Raw genomic sequence first — 26305 nt, 5'->3', positions numbered from 1 at the left:
AACAAACAGACAACAACATTTTTCTCACCGGTACCAGATCCCTTTGATTGGGAACAGATGCTCTCAGCATCTCATGGAAAGGATGTTCCCCCCTCCAGTACTGCTACCAACAGTCATCGAGAAAATCAAACAAACGAAGGGGTTACTACTGATTTTGGTCGCACCTTACTGGCCAACGAGAGACTTGTTTCCAACACTTATAGAAAGGTTAGGACAACCAGTAATACAACTACCAGAGTGGAAGAATCTTCTCATCCCCCTCCACATACAAAGCAGGCACACGGCAAACCATCTGCGTTCCAACTTCACATATGGACCATATCAGGACCTGTTTAAAGCACAGAGGATACTCGGCGAGAGCAGTGAAAGCAGTAACGTTAGCCTTATGGAAATCCACTCGCACACTGTATGATGACAAGCAGAAACGATTTGAGGCATACACCAGGAAGAAAGTATTCATGGCGATGAAGGCAACACATCCTCAAATACCAGATTACCTATGCCTTCTACTACTATCTACACCATCCACTTGAATAAAGAAGTCGCTCATCCATAAAGTTCTGTCCTTATCAATGCCATCTACGTCATTCCAGACGTCTGAAAGGCTCTACATTATTTACATACTTGGCAGCTCTCAGCTCAGTCATCGCCATGGGGATGGGGACCAAGCTGACTAAAGTACCGGAGTTACTTGCCTTACTACACTCCTTCAAGTTGGATGATCAACGCAGATTCAGAGCTCCCGCATGGGATCTAAATGTCGTACTCCACCATCTCACAAGTGATGCGAATGAGCCACTCGATCGAACCTCAGTTGAACTGCTGACTCAAAAGACGCTATCTTTACTTGCCTTGGCTACAGCTGCACGAATATCAGAAATTCATGCTCTAGACTTTAATTGAACAAAGTTTGATGCAAGTCACCAAGAAACAGCTCACCTGGGTCTGTGATGGGATTTTATTGCAAAGAATCAACTGCCAGGTCAACCAGACAGACAGTTCCACATACCGGCCTTATTTTCAATCCTGGGACCTCTTGATACACAAGACTTATCATCATGTCCAGTCAGAGCATTGAAGATGTATATTGCACATACCAAGTCTAGAAGACAGTTTCAAGCACCTGTTTATCCCTATATCTACTGGGACACCTTTGGAAGTATCCCGCAACACTATCTCAGTGTGGATCAGAGCTGTTATACTAAGAGCATATAAAGCAGCATTTCCTCCATCCAAGTTCACTCACCCGATTTATCCCGTAACATGTGGAAGCCAGACGCTCTGCAGAGTATAATGGTGGAAAGTCCATGCGCACATCTTGAACAGACTAGCATGAGTGATTAGGACCCTGTACTCATAATGAAGATACTTGTACATGAAGAAGGGTCGCAACTAGTCTCAATTGCTATATATGACATATAGTTGCATCAGAAACTAGCAGGACACTAGTTACTTTTGATGTCATCACGTGCCAGGCAACAAAGCCCTCTATGGAAGACAAGTTCGACTGGATGTGATCCCCCAGAATCTACAATGACTATTAGAAGAGGACCAGATTATCGCTGTTACAATATCCCGAATGGGGGAAAACTTTGGACGTAATATTAGCAGACAGCCAGCAGAATCCAGTGTGGTATGACCCAGCACTGTTTCGGTCAGATTCTGTAAGCAATTAAGCATGAGTCAGGATATGGAAATATGTGTAATTTTCAGAATATGATTGATATTTCATACTTATCCTGACTCATGATGAAAACCCTTCCAGCTGCCCCACACCGGCACGCTGAATTCCTATACTCTCGTGAGAGTGATTATCATGGCCAATCAGCTGATCATGTGCGCGCTAGGGGAGGCTACTCATGGGTGAGGGTATTTTTACGTCCACTTCTTTTAGAAGGGAACTTCAAGGGATATCAGGTGTTCCACTACCTTCACCAGTAAGAGGAGATGAGCAATTAGGCATGAGTCAGGATAAGTATAAAATATAATTTTTTTTCAGAAAATTACATTCACAGCATGACATGGATTAATGATGACATGACAGTGTTGCATGGCATGAATACTGATGACACAGCAATGTTGCATTGATGACAGGGCATGGGTTACTGATGACATGTTGATGCTACATTGATGACAGGGCATGGGTTACTGATGACATGTTGATGCTACATTGATGACAGGGCATGGGTTACTGATGACATGTTGATGCTACATTGATGACAGGGCATGGGTTACTGATGACATGTCAATAGTGTGAAGATGTTGCGTTCATGACATGGCATGTGTTACTGATGACATGGCCATGTTTCAGGTACACACCTGTCCCGGACAGCATTCTGGCTCGGGCTGCAGCCTCTACTGGGATGAATAGTGCTCTCTCAGAGAAAGAACAGGTGATTACAAATGATAAACGTCCATGGAGCTATTAAATGCTTTCTCATATCTATGTAGACTTAAGTAAAAACAAAGGGGTCCAAAGATTTACATGGGGATCTTTAGGTTAAGTATGTACAACAAAAGTCTCAAGAACCTTCCCATTTTTTGACAGTGCGGTTGAGATAATTTCCTAAAAGTATGTCATGTCTGTTTTTGTAACTGAATTCAATTTGATAAATACAGAGTTGTTTGGGGGGTCTATGTTTTTCTTGTGTACATGAAATTGAGGTATTACAGTGGCATGTAGTGAGTAAAGATGTCGATTGTTAGATTTTGAATGTCAATGTTTTTGTTTTAGCAATATGGAGGCCTGGCCACGCCGGCTGGCTTCTCCACTCCCAGTGGAGACATCGACATGAAGAAGATTGGTCAGGCCAGAAACACCCTGATGGGCATCAAGCTCACACAGGTATGTTACAGGGAGTGCACAATGATAGGTAACATCATATCCTTTTTTGGTTTCTCAAACCCAGTAATAAGGACAGGTACATTGTTCAGTAAGCAAATTGTTCATGAGTTAGAGTAATTTCATTTGCTGATCAAGCTACTGTACTGCTATATCACATACCACACCAAAGACCATGCTGACTATTTGTCCAAGTTAGTAGTGAAGATCCAGAGTAGAATAGGTCTTCAGGTACCAATGATTGCCACAAAAGGCAACTATGCTTCTCTTAAGAAGTGACTACCAGGATCGGGTGGTCAGGCTTGATGACTTCTTGGCACATATCATCGGTTTCCCAGTTATACAGATTGATGCTCATGCAGTTGATCACTGGATTGTCCAGTCTCGATAATATGACTGCTGCCATATAGCTGGAATATTGATGAGTGTGGCGTAAAACTAAACTCACTCACTAGTAGTGATACCCATCTGTATTGTCTGTTTTTTTCTGTCAGGTATCAGACTCAGTAGCAGGCCAGACTGTCGTTGATCCCAAAGGCTACCTGACCGACCTACAGTCCATGTTACCTTCACATGGAGGAGACATCAAGTACGTCAAGAGCCACTCCTGGACTAAACACTGTATCTGTCACGCCTGTCACACATACTGTTCCTAATATGCACCACTACTTACATATCTTTACTGAATTGTTTAGCAGACTAGAAAAGTAAACATGTGTGAACATCTATTTAATCCTTGATCACAGACAAGCCATAGTACCCACACAAGAATCTAACAATGCCAACGTCATCTAGAACTAAGCCATTTTTCTATGCTTCAGTGATGTGAAGAAAGCCCGACTCCTGCTGAAGTCAGTGAGGGAAACCAACCCCAAACACCCCCCAGGTGAGGATGACTGTGTAACTGGTACACATGTGTGCCGCTCCATCTTGCAGTATTTCTTAAAAATTCAAAAAAGCTTTTATTCAAAATCATATACATAGCTACAAAAACTTGAATAGTTGTCATGGAATGCTCTAGTATGATCAGCAGCAGATATATATGAGTTTTCATCAATTTTGAAACTGCAGTGGCTGACTCTGAGATTGTGGGTTTGAATCCTGGATTGGTCTCAACCCAACAAGAGTACAGAATCTGTATTTTACTGAGAAAGTGTAAACCCAAATAATTGAAATATGACACGTTACACTTTGTGTAGGTTGGAGAGGGGTCAAATGAGTATTGATATGACTGCCAAAATGTCTGTTTCAGCATGGATTGCGTCTGCTCGTCTGGAGGAGGTGACAGGCAAGGTGCAGGCAGCCAGGAACCTCATTATGAAGGGATGTGAGGAGTGTCCAAAGAGTGAAGATGCCTGGCTTGAGGCTGCAAGACTCATGGTAACCTAGCATTCAGTACCCCATAATAGTTTCGTCCAAGGAGAAACGTTATTTAATGTTATTCAGATTTCAGTGACAATAAATTTCACATACAAATTTGAATTATTTGAAAGTCTTTAGTAACATGTTTGTACACTTTTCAGCCTGGGGACCAGGCCAAGGCTGTGGTGGCGCAGGCTGTCCGGCATCTCCCCAGCTCGGTCAGGGTGTGGATCAAAGCTGCGGACTTGGAGCAGGAGCTGAAAGCAAGGAAGAGAGTGTTCAGAAAGGGTGCGAACAATATCCAGAACACTGTGACACATGAATAACAGGCATGACAAGGAGATTGCCTCAATTCATGAACCCAGCAGACGTGTAGGATCTAACTATTCTCAGGAATAGAATAACATGTATGATCCAAGCATACCCTGGAGTAAAATAACTTGTATGATCCAAATATTCCCTGGGGTAGAATAACATGTATGATCCAAGTATTTCCTGGGGTAGAATAACATGTATGATCCAAATATTCCCTGGGGTAGAATAACATGTATGATCCAAGCAGTGTGGGAATCATGACTTTATAACAGGTAACTAGCGTGACTAGCGTGTCGCAGTAACTCTAACATTGCCAGCCATTGCCCACGATGTCAGTCATATTCAGTCACTATTGACATCTCTATAACTTGATTGTTAACAAATCCATGGTGTTGGAATTCTGCTCAGTTTAACATTTAACAGCAATGTTTCCCAGTTTTCAAGTTTTACAATTTTTACAGCACTGGAGCACATCCCCAACTCGGTGCGTCTTTGGAAGCTGGCGGTGGAGCAGGAAGGCGAGGAGGATGCTAGGATTATGTTGAGTCGAGCCGTGGAGTGCTGCCCCACAAGTGTCGAGGTATGGTTGTCTCAATCTGCAACAAGTCATGATGTGTTTAACAGGGAAGACTGAGGGCAGCTGGGTAGCCAGGGGGTTGAAGCACATGCCAAAACGACAAGTTGACATGTGTGGATGGCTTGTAGGTAGGGAGGGAAGGAGGTAGGACAGATGTTGAACTAGCCACTCATCACAATGGCCAGTGTATTTAGCCCATTTATGGTGTTCCTAATCAGGATAACAAGTGATATTACTCAAATATTTAAGGTCAAAGTCCTGCATATTCACTTTTGTATGTCGTAAGTGAAAAACATTGGCGTTAATAATTGAGTTACAGTTCATTTGATTCTTTTTCAGAAGAAGTCCTCCTTGGGGTACATATATAGCATTAAAATGTCCATTTAAAAATGCCTACGACAGTTGTAACAATATTGAATAAATATTTTACAAAACAAAAACTCGTTTTTGTCTTGTGAGACCACCCCTACAGGGCCCCCAACTGGGCCCCTTAACAGCCAAGAGCAGGTAACTCTCGCCGTGTACCTCATACCTCACTTTTCATGCTGTCGTCTTTGAGGACAGTCGTCCATCAGCAAGCTCTCATACTTAGAGAACCTACGAATTGAAGAGAAATGAGTGAGAAAGCTACGAAAACCGTATGTATGGTTCCTTTTTAACGCACGGGCGGTATTAGGAATGCATATTTCACTCTCTTTCATTCATGAAATGTTGTAACTTTCCGTGGCTACCGTGGTCTTCAGTCATGTGGCTGACAAGATGGCGGGCGGCACGTACCTGGTGGTTATTTCTTCTGCCTATTCTTTTAGGTGGTTTTAAATACAAACCGGATATTTGTATGGTTTTTTACCTTTCTTTTCCATGGTAAAGAAATCCTTATATGCTATTGTATGTTTTCATAAATAGCTTTCTTATTATTTAACGGTTAAATATCGCCAGTGCGTATTATTGTTTCTGTTAAATACTCATGTGTTTGTTGGATTAACGGGCCTTGCTATTAATCATAGCACGGTTCGGTTTTTTCCAGTTCAAGGTGTGTGCTACTTGTAACGCAAAACTCCCCCCGAGGGATAAGCATATTCTGTGCCTGCGTTGCTTGGCGGAGGAAGCTCACGACGAGCAAGGATGCGCCGTATGTCAGGACTTTTCCCCCAGGGCTCAAAAATCCCGTCATGCAGACTTGATCTTTTATAGATCTTTGATCCAGGCGGGGGGGGATATTTGGGCTCAGGAGCCGCCTTCAAAAAAAGCTAAAAAAGATATTAAGAAGGCGTCTTCGGCGTCAGTCTCGGGGGGGGATACGGCAAAACCAGCGAAGGGTACTTCGGTTCCACCTCCAGCGGTGGCTTCTACCTCCGCAGCACCTCCCACTGAACCCTCGCAACCGTTAACTTTTGATTTACTTTCGTCTTTGTTACAGCAGCAAATGGCGTCGGTGCATACCCTGATTTCGGATGCGATGTCCGGTCTCCGTCAGGAGATCGGCGTTCGTCCGGAGTCGGGTGTGTATCCGGCTTCGGCTTCCATGGGACTCCCCAGCGACGCCTCTGGCGCCGGTGTGGGGACTTCCATTAGGGGTGCGCAGGAACCGACTTTAGAGTCGGTTGCCAGCCACTCCGAGGTTGCCAGTGTTGGTCATGGGACCATGCCTATGTTGGGAGCGTTGCCGGCGATCCGCCACCCAGACTCAGTCTCGGGCGTCGGGTCTATGGCGTCGGGCCGCTCGGCTCTGCTCGGGCCTCTCTCTCTTTCGGATGTTCCCTCGACCGATCCCCCGGAGCTATCCTTAGATGACAGATCTGAGGTGTCACTCATGGGGGATCGCGCCGAGGAGATAATGGAGGAGGGGGAGGACCGGGGTGGGCCGAGTGAGTTTTCGTTTTCGCTCGGCGCCTCGCTGAGGCAGGTACGGGAGCGTATTGCTTCTGTCCTGCCGCAGGTCGTGGTTGCTTCGGCGACACCTGACCCCGAGGAATTCCGACTGCCGGGTGAGGCTTTTGCCCCAGCCAAGGTGGTGGATTCTCGGCTGCGCATCCTCCCTTCTATTTTGTCAGAAGTGATTAACCCTCTTTTAACGGGAGCGCGGTCACGCTTCGATTTGCCGGAGCTAGACCGACGTTACCTGATGGGTGATCTTGACTTGTATAACCCTCCAGTGGTCGACGACTGTATCTATGCATCGGTCGCCCTGGGGGATTCCTCTGGCAGCTCCTTAGCTTCGGCTAAGCAAGGACGCCGCCTGCCTCCGTTCACCTCTAACGTTACTGCCCTCAAATCGGCTTATAGGTCGTTTGAGGAGCAGTACCGAAATGCAGCTCAATGCCTTAAGGTCACAATACACGCCGCATATACTTCGGTATTGCAGCGTCAGCTTGTTGACGGCGGCGGTGTTGAGGAGGAGTGTGTTTCCCCTACGCTCGCTCAACAGCTTACGGAGGTGCAGTCACATCTGGCGCGGGACTCGATCAGGTCCTCGGCGTGTCAGATGATGTCTGCAGTTATGGGCCTCCGTAGACTGTGGCTGTCCGTGGCACGGTATTCGCCGGCCACTCAACAAGCGCTACTTTCACTGCCATTCCGGATGGGATCTACTCTCTTCCCGGGAGCGGCATCAGTAGTCCGGGAGGCCGCGGAGGCTGTGTCTACATTCAAGGAGTCTAAACCCTTGTTAGAACAGCCTCACACTTCTCGTGCGCGTCCCCCGGTGCTTTCCTCCGCTTATCCTTCGGCTCCGGCCAAGGACTCTGCTAAGTGGGCACAGCCCTTGCAGGCGCGGAAGGGTAAGGGTAAGGGTAGGGGCAAGGGCAAGGCTGCGGCGCCCCAGCATCCTTTTCCGAGGAAAGGGAAGTCGGCCCCGGCTTCCCAGTAAGTCATCCTCCGGAGCCCTTGCAAGTGATCCCGAATCAAGCAGTCGGAGCACTGCCGACGTCGGGCATTCATTGCCTTCTGCCAAACCTTCCTGTGGGTGGCCGCCTTTCCCACTTCCTGTCGGATTGGGAAAAGGTAACCTCCAACCCCTGGGTCCTATCCACACTCAGGGACGGCCACTTACCACTATGGAAGAGAGACCCGCCTCCCTTTTCCGGAATTCGGCGCACTCCTGTGCCGGTAGTTCCGGAGAAAGCCGAGGTTCTCCGCGCCGAGGTTCAGTCTTTACTGGACAAGGCGGCCATCGAGGTGGTTCCAGGGGGCCAGGAACAAGAGGGATTTTACTCCACTTATTTCCTGGTCACCAAAAAGGACGGAGGGTTCAGACCGATTCTCAATCTCAAACGGCTGAACACTATGCTGCAGGTACCGTCATTCAAGATGGAGACACTACGGTCAGTGATCTCATCTGTAGAAAGAGGCGACTGGCTTACGTCCATTGACCTCAAGGATGCGTACCTGCATGTTCCGATGCATCCCGAGTTCAGGAAGTACCTGCGGTTCTCCTTCGACGGGGTATGCTATCAGTTTCGGGTGCTTCCCTTCGGCATCGCTACGGCTCCGAGGGTATTCACCAAGCTTATGTTAATCCCAGCGCAAGTGGCCAGGTCACAGGGCAGGTGTTGTCACCCGTACCTGGACGATTGGCTTATACGAGCACTTGCCGCTCACTTGAGTCGAGACGCAACATTCGCCATAATGTGTATTCTCACCAGGTTGGGCTGGATTATCAATCTCAAGAAGTCAGACCTAGTTCCTACACAGGATCTGATCTTCTTAGGCGCACGGTTCGACACAGCGAGAGGCATAGTCTCCCTGTCGCCGGATCGGATCTCCAAAGTTCAGAGAGTTGTTATGCAATTCCTCGAGTCCCCCTCGGCTTCGGCTCGGGTTTGGCTCCAGTTGCTAGGCAACATGGCAGCGACGGTGGACGTTGTTTGGAGGGCGCGGTTGAGGATGCGACCCATTCAGTACGCCTTGGCGCGAATGTGGTCCCACGGCAGGAGTTACGAGATGATTCTCCTCACTCCGGAGTGGCTCCTTCCTCATTTACGGTGGTGGACAGTGGTAGGGAATCTATCCAGGGGGTTACCCCTGGACGCTCCCTCACCAACCCTTTCAATTCAGACGGACGCTTCCCTCACAGGGTGGGGTGGCGTGCTGGGCGCCCATTCAGTTTCGGGCCTATGGTTACGGCACGAAACGCGCCTGCACATCAATGTGCTCGAATTGAGAGCTGTCCGGCTAGTGTTCCAACACTTTCGGGAGACGGTTCGAGGCTGTGTGGTACGTCTAGAGATGGACAACCAGACGGCAATGACCTATATCCTGAAACAGGGCGGTACGGTTTCTCCGTCCCTCCTAGAGGAGGCGTGGCACTTTCTACAGTGGTGCGACCGGTTCAATGTTCGGGTGTGTCCCGTGTATCTCCCCGGGGTGGACAATGTTCGAGCAGACGCGCTCTCTCGACGTGTCCTAGCTCCTCACGAGTGGATGTTGCATCGGGAGATATTCGGGATTATCTCCCGGTTGTTCGGATCGTTCCAGGTGGATCTGTTTGCCTCTGGGGGGACGAACCAGATTCCGGTGTTTTGTTCTCGGATACCGGATCCGAGAGCCATCGCTCAGGACGCTTTCCAGCTCGATTGGACGGACAGGGTATTGTGGGCGTTCCCACCTCTGCCGCTGATTCCCAGGGTCCTCTCGCAGCTTGCCACCCAACCAGCTCGACTGTTAGTGCTTCTTGCTCCTCTTTGGTCGTCTCAAAGCTGGTTTCCGGTAATGATGAGGTTTCTGGCATTGCCTCCTGTCCTTTTACCCTTTCGACCGGACTTACTATCCCAGAACGGAGCGCCGCACCCGAATCCCAGGATTCAGTGGGTGGCCTGGCCACTGTCAGGAATCGCCTCCAAGCGAGCGGAATTTCTGCACCAGTTGCAGACACAATTCTGGCTTCGCGGAGGGACTCGACAAACGTTCAATATGAGGATAGATGGGCCTGTTATGCGCGCTGGTGTGTCAACAGGGGGATTCTTGATCCCTTTTCTTCAACTCTAGTTGAAGTACTGGAATTTTTGCAGTCCCGGTTAGAGTCAGGCCTAGCCGCCTCTACTATCCGGGGCTATTCCACGGCCATTTCGGCATTCCATATTCCTGTTGACGGTGCTCTCTTGGGGCAGCACCCTCTTGTTCAGCGTTTTTTAGCGGGTGTGGATAGGATCCGTCCGACTGTCCGGCGGATTAGTCCCCCGTGGGACTTGTCAGTCGTTCTTGACTGGTTGTCCGGTCCTCTTTTTCACGAGCTATCGTCTCTTTCTCTCCAGCTGTTAACGTGGAGGGCTGCCTTTCTTGTGGCGGTAACGTCTGGCAGGCGGGTAGGTGACATTCATGCAATGTCAGCGGATCCTGCTTTGACCGTCTTTCACAAAGACAGGGTCAGTATTAGACTGCCGGATTCTTACCGTCCTAAGATCGCAGGCGCTTTTCATGTTACAGCGCCTATCGAGCTCCCTAAGCTCATGCAGCCTCCCTCGCCCGGTACCTCTCTTCGACGTGCTCACATCTTAGATGTCCGTAAGACCCTTAGGGCTTATATCAAACGAACTGCTGATATCCGAAAAGATAACCAGTTGTTTTGTTGTTATGGCGGGGGAAGAGCTGGTCTGCCGGCGAACAAGCAAACCATATCTAGGTGGCTTGTCTCTGCCATTTGTATGGCATATACTCATAAAGGGTTACCTATCCCTAATGGGTTAAAGGCTCATTCTGTTAGGGCAGTGGCTACGTCACAGGCTTATGCCGCGGCTCTGCCCATTGAGGAGATCTGCTCTGCGGCTATTTGGAGCCGACCGAGCACGTTTATCCGTCACTACCAACTGGACAAACATTCACGGGAACGTGCTCGGTTTGGCCATACAGTTCTCACCAGTGGGCAGAGTCGTGATTCCCCTAGCTGAATGAGCGTCTGAGATCTCGACTTTGTTTATCATGAAATGTTCCTGGTGGTGGGTTTTCACGAAACATTTCTTGTTATATTGGTGACGGATATCCCCTGGTGGTGGTGTTTTTATATATATATATATATAAAAAAAACAACAAAAACACAAAGAGAAACTACCTCTAGACGGTTTTTTCACTATTAGCGTCGACATACGCTCATATTTACCCTTGCACTGTTATTCCCGGCACTACTTCGCTGGTTTGGGGGAATATTTACAGTGAATGGCATGAGGTGTGGTCATATGTCCATCACCTTTGCTGGGTTATTGTCGATTGGCTCTTTCGGCCCTATGTTGCCACGCCCCCGCCTGATTGACATCAGCGGCTTGGTGATTGGGTAAGTGTATTCTATCTCTCGCAGCTTCGGCAGTGTATGAGAGTGTGTGTAGGGTACACATCAGCAGACAGAATGCCGCTCCCGACTCACGTTCGTTGGGAGTCTGTCTTATGCTATATATGTACCCCAAGGAGGACTTCTTCTGAAAAAGAATTATACAAACCTGTAGAGGTTATGAATTCTTTGAAGAATGTCCTCCTTGGGGTACGGCCACCCGCCTCCCCACATTCTGTCTGACAATCTCAGCATGAAAAGTGAGGTATGAGGTACACGGCGAGAGTTACCTGCTCTTGGCTGTTAAGGGGCCCGGGTGGGGGCCCTGTAGGGGTGGTCTCACAAGACAAAAACGAGTTTTTGTTTTGTAAAATATTTATTCAATATTGTTACAACTGTCGTAGGCATTTTTAAATGGACATTTTAATGCTATATATGTACCCCAAGGAGGACATTCTTCAAAGAATTCATAACCTCTACAGGTTTGTATAAATTTCTCACATATTTCATAAACTGTTTTTTTATGATGAGTGTTTTTGATCCGTGTGAAATTCTTTCTGATTGCAACACTGTGTTATCGTTGGTTTGGCAACATCAGGCTTTGCAGTAGGGATTTACCTGTTTTTTCTCGCTTCAACCTTAGTATAACAACTGTTGTGTGACCATGTTGAAATCACTAACACACAACTTTCTCTTACGAATTTGACCTTGTCATAGCTATGGCTGGCATTGGCGAGACTGGAGACATATGAGAACGCCCGAAAGGTGTTAAACAAAGCCCGCGAGAACATCCCGACAGACAGGCAGATCTGGGTCACAGCTGCAAAGCTTGAAGAAGCCCATGGGAACAACCACATGGTGGAGAAGATCGTGGAGAGAGGTTAGTGTTTCCACTGCTATAAAGCCATTGCAGCATTCTAATATGCCCAAGGTTGAGTCAGGTGTCACTGCAGTGATACTCTCATAAAGGATCAAGGTTGATGTGAGCCTGTTGTCCACACGTTGAAATATACAAAATTTCACACTAGGTCCATGTAAGTCTTACAGCACACTTACTCGTGTAGTAATCACTCTCTGTGACCACATATGCATATTATTACTGCATATGGTCAATGTTTTCTTAGACATTCGTCAAGCTGAGTCATCAGTTTTGTTATGATGGGATCCAACACACATTCTTCCTGAATTCTTTTTCAGAAGTCCCCCTTGGGTACATATAGGCATGAAAATGTCCTTTTTAAAATACCTACAACATTTGTAACTATATTTCAAAAAATATTTTTCTAAACAAAAAAATCTTGACTTATGAGACTCATACAGGGCCCCTACAGCCAAAAGCAGTAACTCTGGCTGCTTACCCCAAACCTCACTGTTCATACTGTCATTTGACTGGACATTCCTGCATGGTCTGTTGAAGTCTTCATCTTCACCTGCCATATAGGAAGATATGAATGAGAAAGTGTCAAATGGTTCCTCTCTTTTCACATGGGCATTAACTGGAATCTTTTTCTGACTTTTTTCATTCATGATTTTTTGTAACTTTGCCAGAGTGGTCACTGTCTCCAGCCGTATGGCAAACAAGATGGCAGGCTGTGTGGTCCTTTTTGTCCCTTCTGCTGGCTCTGGCGCTTTAGTGAGGTTTTAAGATGCTCGTTTAAATTCCTGTTTTTCAGCAAGTTTTTTGGTAAGTTACCGTTATGTAATTTTGTAGCATGTTACTTATTTATTGGCTTTATGCTGATATTTGTAACAGTTAAATATCGCCCATGTGTTATAATTTTCTGTGTGTTTGTGTGCATATTCTACTTTGTGAAACAGTCCTTGCTTTTAGTCACAGCGTGGTTCAGTTTTATTCAGTGGTTGTGTTTCCTGTAGCACTGCCTTATCACCACAGGATCCTCAAATTATAAGTTTACATTGGAATCACGTGATAAGCAGGGTTGTGACATTTGTAAAGCATTCTGGCTCAGCCTTATGAACTATTACCCTTTCAACCAGACCTGCTGTCCCATAACGGCATGTCACACCCAAATCCCAGGATTCAATGGGTGGCCTGGCCATGGTTCAGAATCACCTCCAAACGACCAGAATTGCTGCACCAGTTGCAGACACAATTCTGGGGTTTGACAAATGTTCATTATGAGGATAGATGGGCCTGTTATCTGTGCTGGTGTGTCTGCAGAGGGATCATCAATCCCTTTTCTTCAAATGTAGCTGAAGTGCTTGAGTTCTTTCAGTCCTGGGTAAAAGCCGGCTTAGCCGTGTCTTCTATCCAGGGCTGCTCCACAGCAATTTCTGCCTTCCACATACCTACTGACAGTGCTCCCTTTGGGCAGCACCCCCTTGTACAGTGCTTCTTGGTAGGTACGCACAGGATCTGTCTGACTGTCTGGCGGATTAGTCCTCCATGGGACTTTTCAGTCCTTCTTGATTGGTTTTCTGGTCCTCTTTTCTGTGATCTGTCATCTCTTTCACTGTTAAGCTGGAAGGTTGCCTAACGTCTGGCAGGCAGTAGGCGACATTCATGTGATGTCAGGTGATCCTGCTCAGATTCTACTTTCACAAAGACAGAGCCAGACTCTTACTGTCTTAAGATCGCTGGCTCCTTTCACACAACAGTGTCTACTGAGCTACCTGCTTTCCTTCAGCCTCCATCGCCTGGTACCACTCTTTGACATGCTCACGTCATTGATGTTTGTAAAACTCTCAAGGCTTATATCAAATGTACTCCTACTATCAGGAAGGATAAGCAGCTGTTCTGCTGTTATGGCAGTAGTAAGGCTGGGACCCGTGAAGGTCCCTGGGTAAAATAGGCCTTAAGCAACCCATGCTTGCCATAACAGGCGACTATGCCTGTCGTAAGAGGCAACTAACGGGATCGGGTGGTCAGACTCGCTGACTTGGTTGACACAGATCATCGGTCATCCCAATTGCGCATATCGATGCTCATGTTGTTGATCACTGGATTGTCTGGTCCAGACTCGATTATTTACAGACCGCCGCCATATAGCTGGAATATTGCTGACTGCGGCGTAAAACTAAACTCATTCACTCACTCAGTAAGGCTAATCTTCTCATGAACAAGCAGACCATATCTTGTCTGTCAGTGGCTTGTCTCTGCCATTTGTACGAGTTATATTCACAAAGGGTTAACCCTGATAGCTTAAAAACTAACAGTGCTCCCTTGGAACTGGTCTTCCAGTGATCAAGCAGACCATATCTTGTCTCTGTCAATAGCTTATCTCTACCACTTGCGTGAGTTATACTCACAAAGGGTTAACCATTCCTGATGGCTTAAAAACTGACAATGCTGCCTTGGGCCAGCACCCCCTTGTACAGTGCTTCTCAGTAGGTATGCACAGGATCCTTCTGACTGTCTGCTGGATTAGTCCTGGTGGCTTAGAAATGCATATGGTTAGGGCAGTGGCTACATCAAAGACATATGCAGTGACACTGCCTACTGAGGAGATCTGCTCAGTGGCTCTATGGAGCCTCATTGTAGCTTTTGAGTTTTCGAGGTCAGGATTGTTTTTACCTCCTTTTTCGCAGATTACAGAGAAATTCCCCAATGTTTATTGGTAATGGAATATTATTGGTGGCTTTTCTTCCCTGTAGCATTGTGATACACTGTCCCCACTGTTTTCCTCTCAGCACCATGTTTTGCTGGTTAGGGATTATGAGTGGAATATTTTGGACTTAACCATACATTCCTTTCCATTCGATGGTTAGGGGGTGGGACTTGCGTCCATCATTGTGATTTCATCAGTGGCATTTAAGCTTAACTCTTTTTACCCTTTGTTGCCTTGCTCTTGCCTGATTGACGTCAGCCATCAAGTGATTGAGTGGGGTCTCTCTCTCTCTCTCTCTCTCTCTCTTTCTCTCTTTCTCTCTCTCCCTCCCTCTTGCTTTCTGTCTGTCTGTCTGTCTGTCTGTTGTATGCTTATAGTTACCCCAGGGAGGACTTCTGAAAAAGAATTATATAAACCTGTAGAGGTAATGAATTCTTTGAAGACTGTCCTCCTTGGAGTACAGCCATCCATGTTCCCCAGTCTTATCTAATTCATACAGCATGAAAAGTGATGCTCAAAGTAAGCAGCCAGAATTACCATTCTTGGCTGTAGGGGTGGTGTCACACAACAAAAACAATTTTTTTGTTATGTCAAATATTTATTGAAATATTGTTACAAATGTCATCGGTAAAATGGACATTTAATGCTTATATGTACCCCAAGGAGTGACGTTCTTCTAAGAATTCATGACCTGTACAGGTTTGTATAAATCTTGCTGTCTTCATCACTAGGCTGTGTTTTCCTCCTCAGCTCTCAACTCACTTCGCTCCAACATGGTGGAGATCAACAGGGAGCACTGGCTGAAAGATGCAGAGGACTGCGAGAAGAGCGGCAGCATCATCACCTGCCAGGCCATCGTGTGAGTTTCTGTCGTCATCACCATCACAATATTGTCAGTACTTCAGTAGCCAAATGAGTTCAAAGTTTTCTTTAGACACTGAAGACAACGGTTCTGTTCACATGAGTATAAAGTTTAAAATTGATTTCTGGTTTCCCTCACCAAGATAATTCTGGAATTCTAAATGCAGTGTAAAAACAATTTTAGCATTGTTTTTATTGTTACCATGGTAACTGTGTTGTAGGCGAGCTGTGATCAGTGTTGGTATTGAGGAGGAAGACCGAAAGCACACCTGGATGGAGGATGCAGATGCTGTAAGTCTACCTGTATTGTTCTTCCATGGTTCCATCACCCATTCGTGATAATTTTGAATGCTATGATTATTGCAAATCATACATGACTGCCACTGATGAAGCTAGTTAAGGCATTGTGATGTCTGACATGACCTTGCTGTTTCTCCAATAGTGTGCAGTTCATGGAGCCTATGAGTGTGCCCGAGCCATCTATGCCTATGCCCTGACAGTGTTCCCCAGCAAGAAGAGTATCTGGTTGCGTGCTGCGTACTTCGAGAAGAACCATGGAACCAGGTAGGCACCAGTTCAACACAGCTGTGTCAGTAGAGATAGACCCAGAAACTGGAACCCACACAGATAAATAGCCCAACTAGGATATATAAGATAAGATATAACTCTGTTATCCAGAGGAAATTCTTTTTGTATCAAAAACAGCCTCAAAATGAATATATACAAAAGTCACAAAAATATACAGAATAATTACATGCACAAAATGAATGCTGCTTACAAATGAAAGCTGATGATAATTAACCAATAAGGTGAAGAGGCTAACTTAGTAGATGTTGGATGCATGCATGATCAATTGTATAAATAAAACAAATACTGCATGGTATGATGGACTGTCAAGCTCTGTTTTGTTTGAGCCGCAAGACTCTTTTGAGATTCCTTATACCTGGACAACTTGAATAACAGCTTTACAATCAGCCACTGTTTTTTTTTCTTACTCCAACTGAGTATCTGCAGGTTGCCATGATAATACTGGGGCGTGAGGCACTATTCATCCTTTCTCTGTCATTCATATTCTCTGTACCTGGCCTGTTGGTGTATTTGCTGTAACCTGTGTATTTTCCAGGGAGTCGCTAGAGGCACTGCTTCAGAGAGCTGTGGCCCATTGCCCTAAAGCTGAAGTGCTTTGGCTCATGGGAGCCAAGTCCAAGTGGATGGCAGTAAGTTAATATCTTTCTTTGTGCATGAAGAACAGGCATGCCAGCCATTGACAACCACTGTCAACCACCAGCAGATACAACCAGTGACAACCACCCACAAACACAACCAATAACAATCTCAACCAAACACAGAAATGAACAGTGAACAAGACATTCTATCAACATGAATTTCAAAAGTTTGAAATAATTTTAAGATACTGTCACATGAACAAAAGAAATGACACAAGATTTGAACATGTTAAGGAACATTTATGTTGTACCATACCTCATGCAGACCTGACTGTCTGTTTTGCAGAATGATGTCCCAGCAGCCCGAAGCATCCTGGCACTGGCTTTCCAGGCCAACCCCAACAGCGAGGAGATTTGGCTCGCTGCTGTCAAGCTGGAGAGTGAGAACAATGAGTACGAGAGAGCTCGCAGACTTCTGCAAAAAGCCCGAGCTAGTGCCCCAACAGCTAGGGTATGTCTCATGTACACCCACTCTCAAATAGATGAAACCATTTGGAGCTATTTTTCAAGGGTTCAGAAAAAAAACATTCAAATCACTTAGGGTTGTTGATGTATCATACAAGTATATCTGCATGGTCAGAAAAAGATAGATCTCAACTTTGAATTTGAGAACATCATAATAGATTCATACAGTCTAATTGTCCCATCCCCAGGTGTTCATGAAGTCTGTGAAGCTGGAGTGGTGTCTGGGTGAGATCGAGAGCGCCAAGCGCCTGCTGGACGAGGCTGTGAAACACTATGCTGACTTTGCTAAGGTAACTCCATCCTACACCTTAATGTATATGTTACAGTTACATTGAGTGAGTCAGTTTAGTTTTACACCACGCTCAGCAATATTCCAGCTGTATTGCGGTTGCTTGTAAATAACTCAGCCTAGACCACCTGTAAATGATTGAGACTGCACCAGACAGTCCAGTGATCAATAGCATGACCATTGCACTATGCAGTTTGGATATGATGACATGGCTTTCATGTCAGTGAGTGTGACCACTCAGTCCCATTAGTCATATCTTACAAGCATGGGTTTGCTGCAAATGAGTTCTAACCCGGATCTTCACAAGTCTGTTTCAGTTACAAGTAGTGTGAGGAGCAGAGTGGCAACCTTCTATGTCACCACATATATTATATGACCAGACATTTCTCTTTTTTGTAAACCAACTCCTTATTCTGAAATCCTTGCTTCATGACATTTTTCAACAAGTCTGTGCTGAGTTACATCCCTTGGGCTAGCAGCTTCCACTGATAGTAGATTTAAAGATTTGTCCTTATTGCTAGTTTTGGTGTGACAGCACGAAGCGTTTGCTCATGGGTGACACTGCAGTGACAACCGTCTAACTTTAAGCTGGCATGATATGATAATATGTCATTCAGACCTCTCCACATTTATAGTCTGAACGTTATCAGGACAGTTTTCACACTATCAGTTTGAGCACACTAAAATACTGTCAGAAATAGAAACTGTTTTTTTTTTACATTTATCCCTACAATTAATGAAGTTAATATGTGAAAGTAGGAAATAAATGTTAAACTAAATTTGGCTCACTACATTCTCAGTGGTAGGGAGACAGGGAATGTGAAAAGAGGACTTTACTCTGGAGAGTTTAGTGCAGAAATGAACAATGCAAGATTTTTCAAGTCCAAAGAGACTTATTTGTAACAGGCCATGACTTTTTTTGTTAATTTGTGTGCGGTGATATGGTATAACAAAGGACATTTTTTTCAATACCCAATTTGAAATTAGATTTAGCTTCATTATAAATGATAGCTGATGTAAAAAACACTGTTAAAAGTAACATGCTAAAAATGTTAAGGATGTATCTACCATGAAGTCTCACTGTCACTATATAAAGAAAACGGTAGGAGTGGTTAACTCAAAAGCAAAACCAAGACGGGTGTCACAGACAATGGTTTGGGTCAGGCAGGGGGATAGAGGTATCACCTAAGATATGATAAAGCTTTACGGGAATTAAACTGGGGAAGAAAATGGCATGTCATAACAATTTACAAAGATTATCTAGTCCTGTCAATCTTTGGGTGGTCATACCACCTATATATTTTGAGACATTTAATACAATGCCTTTCAGAGGGTATCAAGTGTCATACTCTTTTCCATATCTCAACATAAACTTTGTGACAGAAAGACAAGTAAGATGACAGTCAATAGATGAGACAAATTCAACACACATGAAAAAGCATATTTCATGCCAGCTCAGTCGACGGTCCGTTGTCATACCAGCTGAATGACCTAATTGCCATCGATAGTCGCATCTATTGTTTTCCACGACTATTCATATTTTTCCTGATTTTACGAGTAAACATGCTGTTGTTGATATCCTCTTATGCATCCCACTGAATGCCCAGTTAGGCTGAAGTATAGGTTATTTTAGCATGTATGCTGTTGTATGCTGCAGTTGTGTATATTTCAGGGATACAGAGTAACAGCCTAACAATTTTTTTCTATTTCCAAAAGTATTTTAGCATTGTTTTACCCCATGAATATTTTTGACAAGTTGTTTTACCTGTTGATGTGGTTGTTTTACCTGTTGATGTGGTTGTTTTACCTGTTGATGTGGCTTTTTTTACCTGTTGATGTGGTTGTTTTACCTGTTGATGTGGTTGTTTTACCTGTTGATGTGGCTTTTTTTACCTGTTGATGTGGTTGTTTTACCTGTTGATGTGGTTGTTTTACCTGTTGATGTGGCTTTTTTTACCTGTTGATGTGGTTGTTTTACCTGTTGATGTGGCTTTTTTTACCTGTTGATGTGGTTGTTTTACCTGTTGATGTGGTTGTTTCATCTGTTGATGTGGTTGTTTTACCTGTTGATGTGGTTGTTTTACCTGTTGATGTGGCTATTTTTACCTGTTGATGTGGTTGTTTTACCTGTTGATGTGGTTGTTTCATCTGTTGATGTGGTTGTTTCATCTGTTGATGTGGTTGTTTTACCTGTTGATGTGGCTTTTGTTACCTGTTGATGTGGTTGTTTTACCTGTTGATGTGGTTGTTTCATCTGTTGATGTGGTTGTTTTACCTGTTGATGTGGTTGTTTCATCTGTTGATGTGGTTGTTTTACCTGTTGATGTGGTTGTTTTACCTGTTGATGTGGTTGTTTCATCTGTTGATGTGGTTGTTTTACCTGTTGATGTGGTTGTTTTACCTGTTGATGTGGTTGTTTCATCTGTTGATGTGGTTGTTTTACCTGTTGATGTGGTTGTTTCATCTGTTGATGTGGTTGTTTTACCTGTTGATGTGGTTGTTTTACCTGTTGATGTGGTTGTTTTACCTGTTGATGAACCTGGTAATGATTGATGAACTTGTTTCTGTTGTCAGTTGTGTATGATGAAGGGGCAGATTGAGGAGCACAGAGGAAACACAGAGAGTGCCCGGGAAGCCTACAATCTTGGGGTGAGTAGCAGATGTGTCGTGTCAGGCTGGCATGTAGGGTATGGATGAGTTCACACATGGCACTTTGTTTCAGTGTAAATGTCAGAAACGTTTAGTGAGTGATAACTCACAGAATATATGATGTTTTTAAGGTAACTGATTAATAATGATTTAGACACTGTTTTTACTTCGTGAGCAGCTGTTATGCTCTGTTCAGTGTGATGTTTCAGACATTACCTGCATCCAGAATGACTGTGCTGGCCTTCAATGTCTAATCAACGGAGATTATATTTGTCTTGCTTCAGTTGAAGAAGTGTCCGCACTCCATTCCACTGTGGCTGTTGCTGTCTCGGCTGGAGGAAAAGACAGGGCAGCTGACAAGGGCTCGGTCCATCCTGGAGAAAGCCCGGCTGAAGAACCCCAAGTGCCCAGACCTTTGGTATGTAGATTATTATTAGACATGCATCACCGTCCATCAACATTTTATCAGCTAAGTTTCACACAGATGGAAGTATGTGCATATGTTTTCATATGAGACAACAGGAAATGTTTCATAAAGTGATAACTTGATTACTTTATTATTGCCTTACAAACCTTTGCACCCTGCAGTCTGTTTACTTTGTCAGTTTGAAGTAATTATCATGTGGTCATAGTTTGTCACCTGGCAAGTACTGTGTTCCTTGGCCAGTATTGTATTATCATACACCAGTCATGCTGTCAATAAATAGTTTGTCTAGTCCCGACCAGACTTGATTGTTGGACCAAAATGTGATTTCTCTGATTTCGGTACTGATATGCATTTAGTCACAGTTGGACCATAAGACTATTACATCATGTGACCTTCCTGTCATTCCCTGTCTGTCTGTCAGGTTGGAGGCTGTGCGTGTGGAGATCAGAGGCGGACTGAAGAACATTGGACAAACCCTTATGGCAAAAGGTTAGCATATGTTTTGTTCCTTCAGATTTCTTTCTCTGTAACCAACCACAACAACATGTTTTCAAATCCTGGTCTTCACTATCCAATGATAAAGCTTTCTCACCTGCTGTCTTCACCATATTGGAAGAATATTTCATGACATATCTACCTTTTCAGAGGTGTGAAACTTGTAAAGTGGACTAATGATTTCCTAACAGTGCCCATATTTCTACTACAGCCCTGCAGGAGTGTCCCAACTCAGGTATCCTTTGGGCAGACGCTATCTTCATGGAACCACGACCCCAGAGGAAGACAAAGTCTGTTGATGCACTCCGCAAGTGTGAACACGACCCCCACGTTCTTCTAGCTGCATCAAAGTAAGTGATGGCCCCCATAAAGTATTTCACATGTAAAATATGCTTATGACTTGGATCTAAATGAAGAATTTGATTAGGCTAAAGTGTCATATTGTGCCCACACTTACTGGAATGTTGCTAGTAAGACCTATAGCACAAGTTCAGTTGACCTCAGATTATAGATTTTAACATTTCTTCCAAACATAGATTTCCCCGGGTTAATTGAAGTCTCTGTTTGATCTTAAATCCAGTCTTTTAAAGCTTTTTGTAGTAATTGGTCCACAAATATAATCAATAGCCTTGACAGTTGTGACACTCTGTACATAGAATTCAGACAGTGGCTGCAACATGGTCACCTCATGCAGCAAAGAGGGGCCCAGTCAGTTATGGAGTCTCAGTTTGTAGAGAAGTTTTCATAGCACATGGCAGTAACCTATCATTGTGGGTTCAACTCTTCCTGTGCAGGAGATTGTGATTTGTCTGTAGGCAGCGTACCTGTCCTTGTGGGTCTCATCAAAGCACTAACTGTCTGACATCTGCATCACTTGGGTCTGCCCACCCACAACAAGCTTACACACGATGATATAACTGTGTTCAATACAAGTCTTTCACTCATGCTGGAGGCCATTGGCCCCTGACTGTTGATACATCTAGGGATGCTGAAGATGTCAATACCTTTTTAATTTCACTTCACAAATATTTTCTTCAGTAGTATTTATATGTTTCTACTGATTGTCTTTAAAATTGTTCATATCGTTTCAGGCTGTTCTGGACTGAACGGAAAATCGGCAAGTCTCGTGACTGGTTTAATCGCACAGTGAAGATTGACCCTGACCTTGGTGATGCTTGGGCATATTTCTTCAAGTTTGAACTGATGCATGGAGATGAGGTTGGTATTGTATGCATTTTGTACTGTGTCCGCACACATTGTTATTGTAACAGTAATCAAACTTATATGCTTTGCTATCATGAAGATGTTTCATTTCCATGCATTTTCTTTTTTTTATCGCACACGATCACAGCTTTGCCTTACATCACCTTATCTCTTCTTACCTAACCTTACTTCACCTTACCTCCTCTCACATAAAAATTTTTCACCTTACCTCACCCTACCTCCTCTTACTTCACCTTCCATCACGATAATCCCTCTGACCAAACCTCACTTCACCTTACCTCACCCATCTCCTCTCACCTAACCTCACCTCACCCATCTTCTCTCACCTAACCTCACTTCACCTACCTCACCCATCCCCTCACACCTAACCTCACTTCACTTTACCTCTCACCTAACCTCACCCTGTGCGTCAGTGAGTGAAGATGCCAGCAGCTGAAACAGTCTTGTAATGCCAATGCATAGTGATGCTAAACTTGACTTCTTGTTTCAGCAAAGCCAGGAGGATGTGGCAAGACGCTGCATCCAGTCCGAGCCCCACCATGGGGAGAAGTGGTGTCAGGTATCTAAGGACATCAGCAACTGGAGGCTAAAGACCGAAGACTTACTTCCCCTTGTTGCTAATGCCATACCTTTGCCAACATGAGACAATGGATGCAAGAGTGACCTCCCTTGTGTTATTGGAAGGCCTGCATCAGCCATATGACTTTAAGATGAACTGTTAAGAGATCTTGTTCTTTCCTCCACAAGAGAGTATATGGAAGGGTCAGCAATATGAGATGTCTTAAGCTGTATTATGAAGATAATTGAGCTTTGTTACTGAAAAGGAACCAATACCACCTCTGAACAGGTTGCACATAGAGGGTCTGACATCATATTTGCAGCTGTGATACACCGGAGCACCTTTTCCAAGATTTGACTTGCTTCTCAGCTGTATGTTTAGACCAACAACTCATTGCGACTCCCGCTGCTATACTAGGCTCTATACCATGCCAACCAATTGTGAATGTGGTCAAGGGCAGCTAGATATTGATCAGGGCAACATCCATCAGAAGACCACCGCTTCATCTTCAAATACACCTGGCGCATGTTTTGTTCCTGGGGTATCAGTATAGTGTCATTACCAAATACCACATCCATTATTGTCACATCCATGATGTATTGTCCTAGGCATCTGCTCCTGTCAATTTGGATGGGTCCAATATTTGGGGATTCCAGTATGTGGAGGTTTCAGTATGTGCAAATTGTCCTGTTAAATGTTGTTTTGTTTATGACTTCAATCATTGTAAATAGTCATGAAGACAAATGAATAAATTTGTAACAAAATTTAACTGAACTGTTTTGGTAGCTGTTGTCATCAATTTGTCCTGTACTGAAACTAACTGGTTCAGATTTTACAATTATGCATATTCAGCAACTTAGTGTCACACTTCTCCTTCTTGCCCTGTGCATCACATGTTTGATAACCACGTTTCATAACCATGTCAGACCCTTTACCACACTCGTAAATGGATATAGAAGTTGTCTTTATAAAAATGATCATGACTCAATTTTGTGTCATTTCTACATATAATAAATATCATCAAACAAAAGCGTAAGGTCACAAAATGCAGCTAGATATTAAATCAGCGATTGAAGCCAGTACCCTATTGTTTTGTAATACATTTAAAATACTGATGATCTTCAAATCAAAATTTTTCTAATTCTTCTGTTTCAACAAAACACCAGCATTGATTATATCCTGAGGCTTGTCTTCAAGTGTTGTAATATTAGGGTAGTTGGCTATCTTAGTGATTAAACTCTTCTCTTGACCAATCACCCTTCTTTGTACGCTGCAGGTGTATAATGAGGGTAGTCTGGTGTCTCCAAGTCTGATATTGCCGGAATTGCCAATAGGGGCACAAGAACATACTCACTCACTCACTCACCATTGTTGAGAGGGAGAATGTGTCCCTGGTGCCCCTACCCACAAATTCGCTCAACAGTTTGAGAGATTGAGAATCTCAATGAGGCTGGTCGTACCATGCTTCGACCAGTGTATGTAGATACATGAGTTGTGTCCCTTAAGTGTGCCAGAATCCTGTGATCGATCACTCGTACCAGGGAGACTAATGTTGAAGATTATCCCTGCTCATACTGAGTTTTCTAACTGTGTGTGCTCCATAGGTGTGCTGGATGGCTTGAGTAAATGTCTGACACTCCCTCACACATAAAGATGAAACGCTGTGATATAAATGAAATAAGGCATAGAGGGCTTTATCTCCCACGCTCAGTGTTACCGACACATCTGGGTGTACACGGAGTAGGTACAGGGTATTACGATCAGTGGTGTTATAGGTCTCATATATTTTAGTTTCTGTTATGTACATCACTGGAGAGGTGTGTCAGTCGTGGTGATTGATCGTTGTAACATTTCAGTCGACTCTGGTATAGAGGCGTTAAGACAACAATAACTTGAGTGTTTACATAGATTCACACCCGGGTTTTGTGTGATGCTGCTGGCTGCAACCAGAACAAGGTGCTCCAGATGTTTACTCTGGAGGCAATTCACGTTTACTGCGTTTATGGCGGTTTCAGAAACAACCAGAAGGCCCTGACGACCATGTTTAGAACAGGTCAGTCACTCTATCTGCCGTACCAGACACGTAATCGTCCAGGAATACTAATATCTGGTTTAACGTGATCTTGGAGGTACTGCTCTCGGACCAGACCTCTGGTCGTTTCACCGTTAAGGTTCTGTATCTTTTGAAAATCACAAGACATTTCGCGGAGTAGAAAGCATTTAACTTCTTTGCGAGGCATATAGAAGATGGATCACTAAGTGAGAGGAAGATCAAGATGAGATATACTGATGAACAGCGTCTTTATTTTCAACATGTACAACAGGTGTGTGTAACAGAGAGGCATATAAAGCACTTTCTATAAACCAGTGTGCCACACTAGATGTAAGCCGAGTCAAAAAGTCTTCTCTGAAATTCCTTTATCGGTGGTATCATGTATACAATTAACAGTGAGAGAATGTTTCTTAGCGTTAACAATTTTGTTAGTTTTTGCAGCGAAAATGTATGTGAAATTAACACAATTATGTTAGCTTAACATTTCACGTAGTGAAAGGCCCTTTTACAGACTATTTAACATGCTACATCGCAGAAGCCAGTTTGCCTCACAGTTCCTGGGCAACGTTATTTTCCCTTCTACCCAGCCCTCCTTGCAGTGCTAAAGCGCTTAATGAAGCAAGTTAGATTTCCCCACGTTCAGGGCTCCTTTCCAGCTGAAATGGGTGAGTGAGTGAGTTCAGTATTACGCCGCACTCAGCAATATTCCAGCTATATGGCGGCGCTCTGCAAATAATCGAGTCTGGACCAAACAATCCAGTGATCAACAACATGAGCATCGATCTGTGCAAATGGGAACCGATGACCTGTGTCAACCAAGTCAGCGAGTCTGACCACCCGATCCCGTTAGTCGCCTCTTACGACAAGCACAGTCACTTTTTATGGCAAGTATGGGTTGCTGAAGGCCTATTCTACCCTGGGACCTTCACGGGTCAGCTGAAATGGGTTTGTTGATAATGATATTATATATATTCCGAGATCAAGCGTTAGTCTACCCAGAAACAGACCGCCTTCGGAGTCCAGTGGATAGAACAATTACCTGGAAAGCGGCAGGTTGGTGGTTCAATCCGAAAAACACTAAACACGTTGAAAGATGGGATTTGTAAGTAACGTGGGTCGCATTGCTTGGCCCT

The 26305-nt window shown here is 44.5% G+C and overlaps 1 protein-coding gene across 2 annotated transcripts in view; it reads left to right on the top strand.

Annotated features, from left to right (window-relative positions):
- The window catches only part of LOC137278504 (pre-mRNA-processing factor 6-like), a 105117-nt gene that overhangs the window by 7633 nt on the left and 71179 nt on the right, over positions 1-26305 (top strand). Inside the window, exons 6-25 of one of the 2 annotated variants that reach the window (XM_067810862.1) lie at positions 2312-2393; positions 2735-2845; positions 3337-3431; positions 3664-3728; positions 4095-4222; positions 4366-4492; positions 4981-5099; positions 12073-12235; positions 15675-15783; positions 16007-16076; positions 16228-16349; positions 16909-17002; positions 17298-17462; positions 17665-17766; positions 20340-20414; positions 20699-20832; positions 21263-21330; positions 21548-21686; positions 22428-22554; positions 23051-23233. In XM_067810862.1, coding sequence (XP_067666963.1) covers positions 2312-2393; positions 2735-2845; positions 3337-3431; positions 3664-3728; positions 4095-4222; positions 4366-4492; positions 4981-5099; positions 12073-12235; positions 15675-15783; positions 16007-16076; positions 16228-16349; positions 16909-17002; positions 17298-17462; positions 17665-17766; positions 20340-20414; positions 20699-20832; positions 21263-21330; positions 21548-21686; positions 22428-22554; positions 23051-23203 — 2248 coding nt within the window. In that variant the 3' untranslated portion in view covers positions 23204-23233. Of the gene's footprint in view, positions 1-2311; positions 2394-2734; positions 2846-3336; positions 3432-3663; positions 3729-4094; positions 4223-4365; positions 4493-4980; positions 5100-12072; positions 12236-15674; positions 15784-16006; positions 16077-16227; positions 16350-16908; positions 17003-17297; positions 17463-17664; positions 17767-20339; positions 20415-20698; positions 20833-21262; positions 21331-21547; positions 21687-22427; positions 22555-23050; positions 23884-26305 lie in introns of those variants that run through there. The other variant, XM_067810861.1, reaches the window with a different exon arrangement.

The sequence above is a fragment of the Haliotis asinina genome, chromosome 3 (assembly GCF_037392515.1).
Source record: "Haliotis asinina isolate JCU_RB_2024 chromosome 3, JCU_Hal_asi_v2, whole genome shotgun sequence".
NCBI lineage: Eukaryota > Metazoa > Mollusca > Gastropoda > Lepetellida > Haliotidae > Haliotis > Haliotis asinina.
The sequence above is the reverse complement of the archived record's forward strand: the minus strand, read 5'-3'. Positions and strand labels throughout refer to the sequence as shown.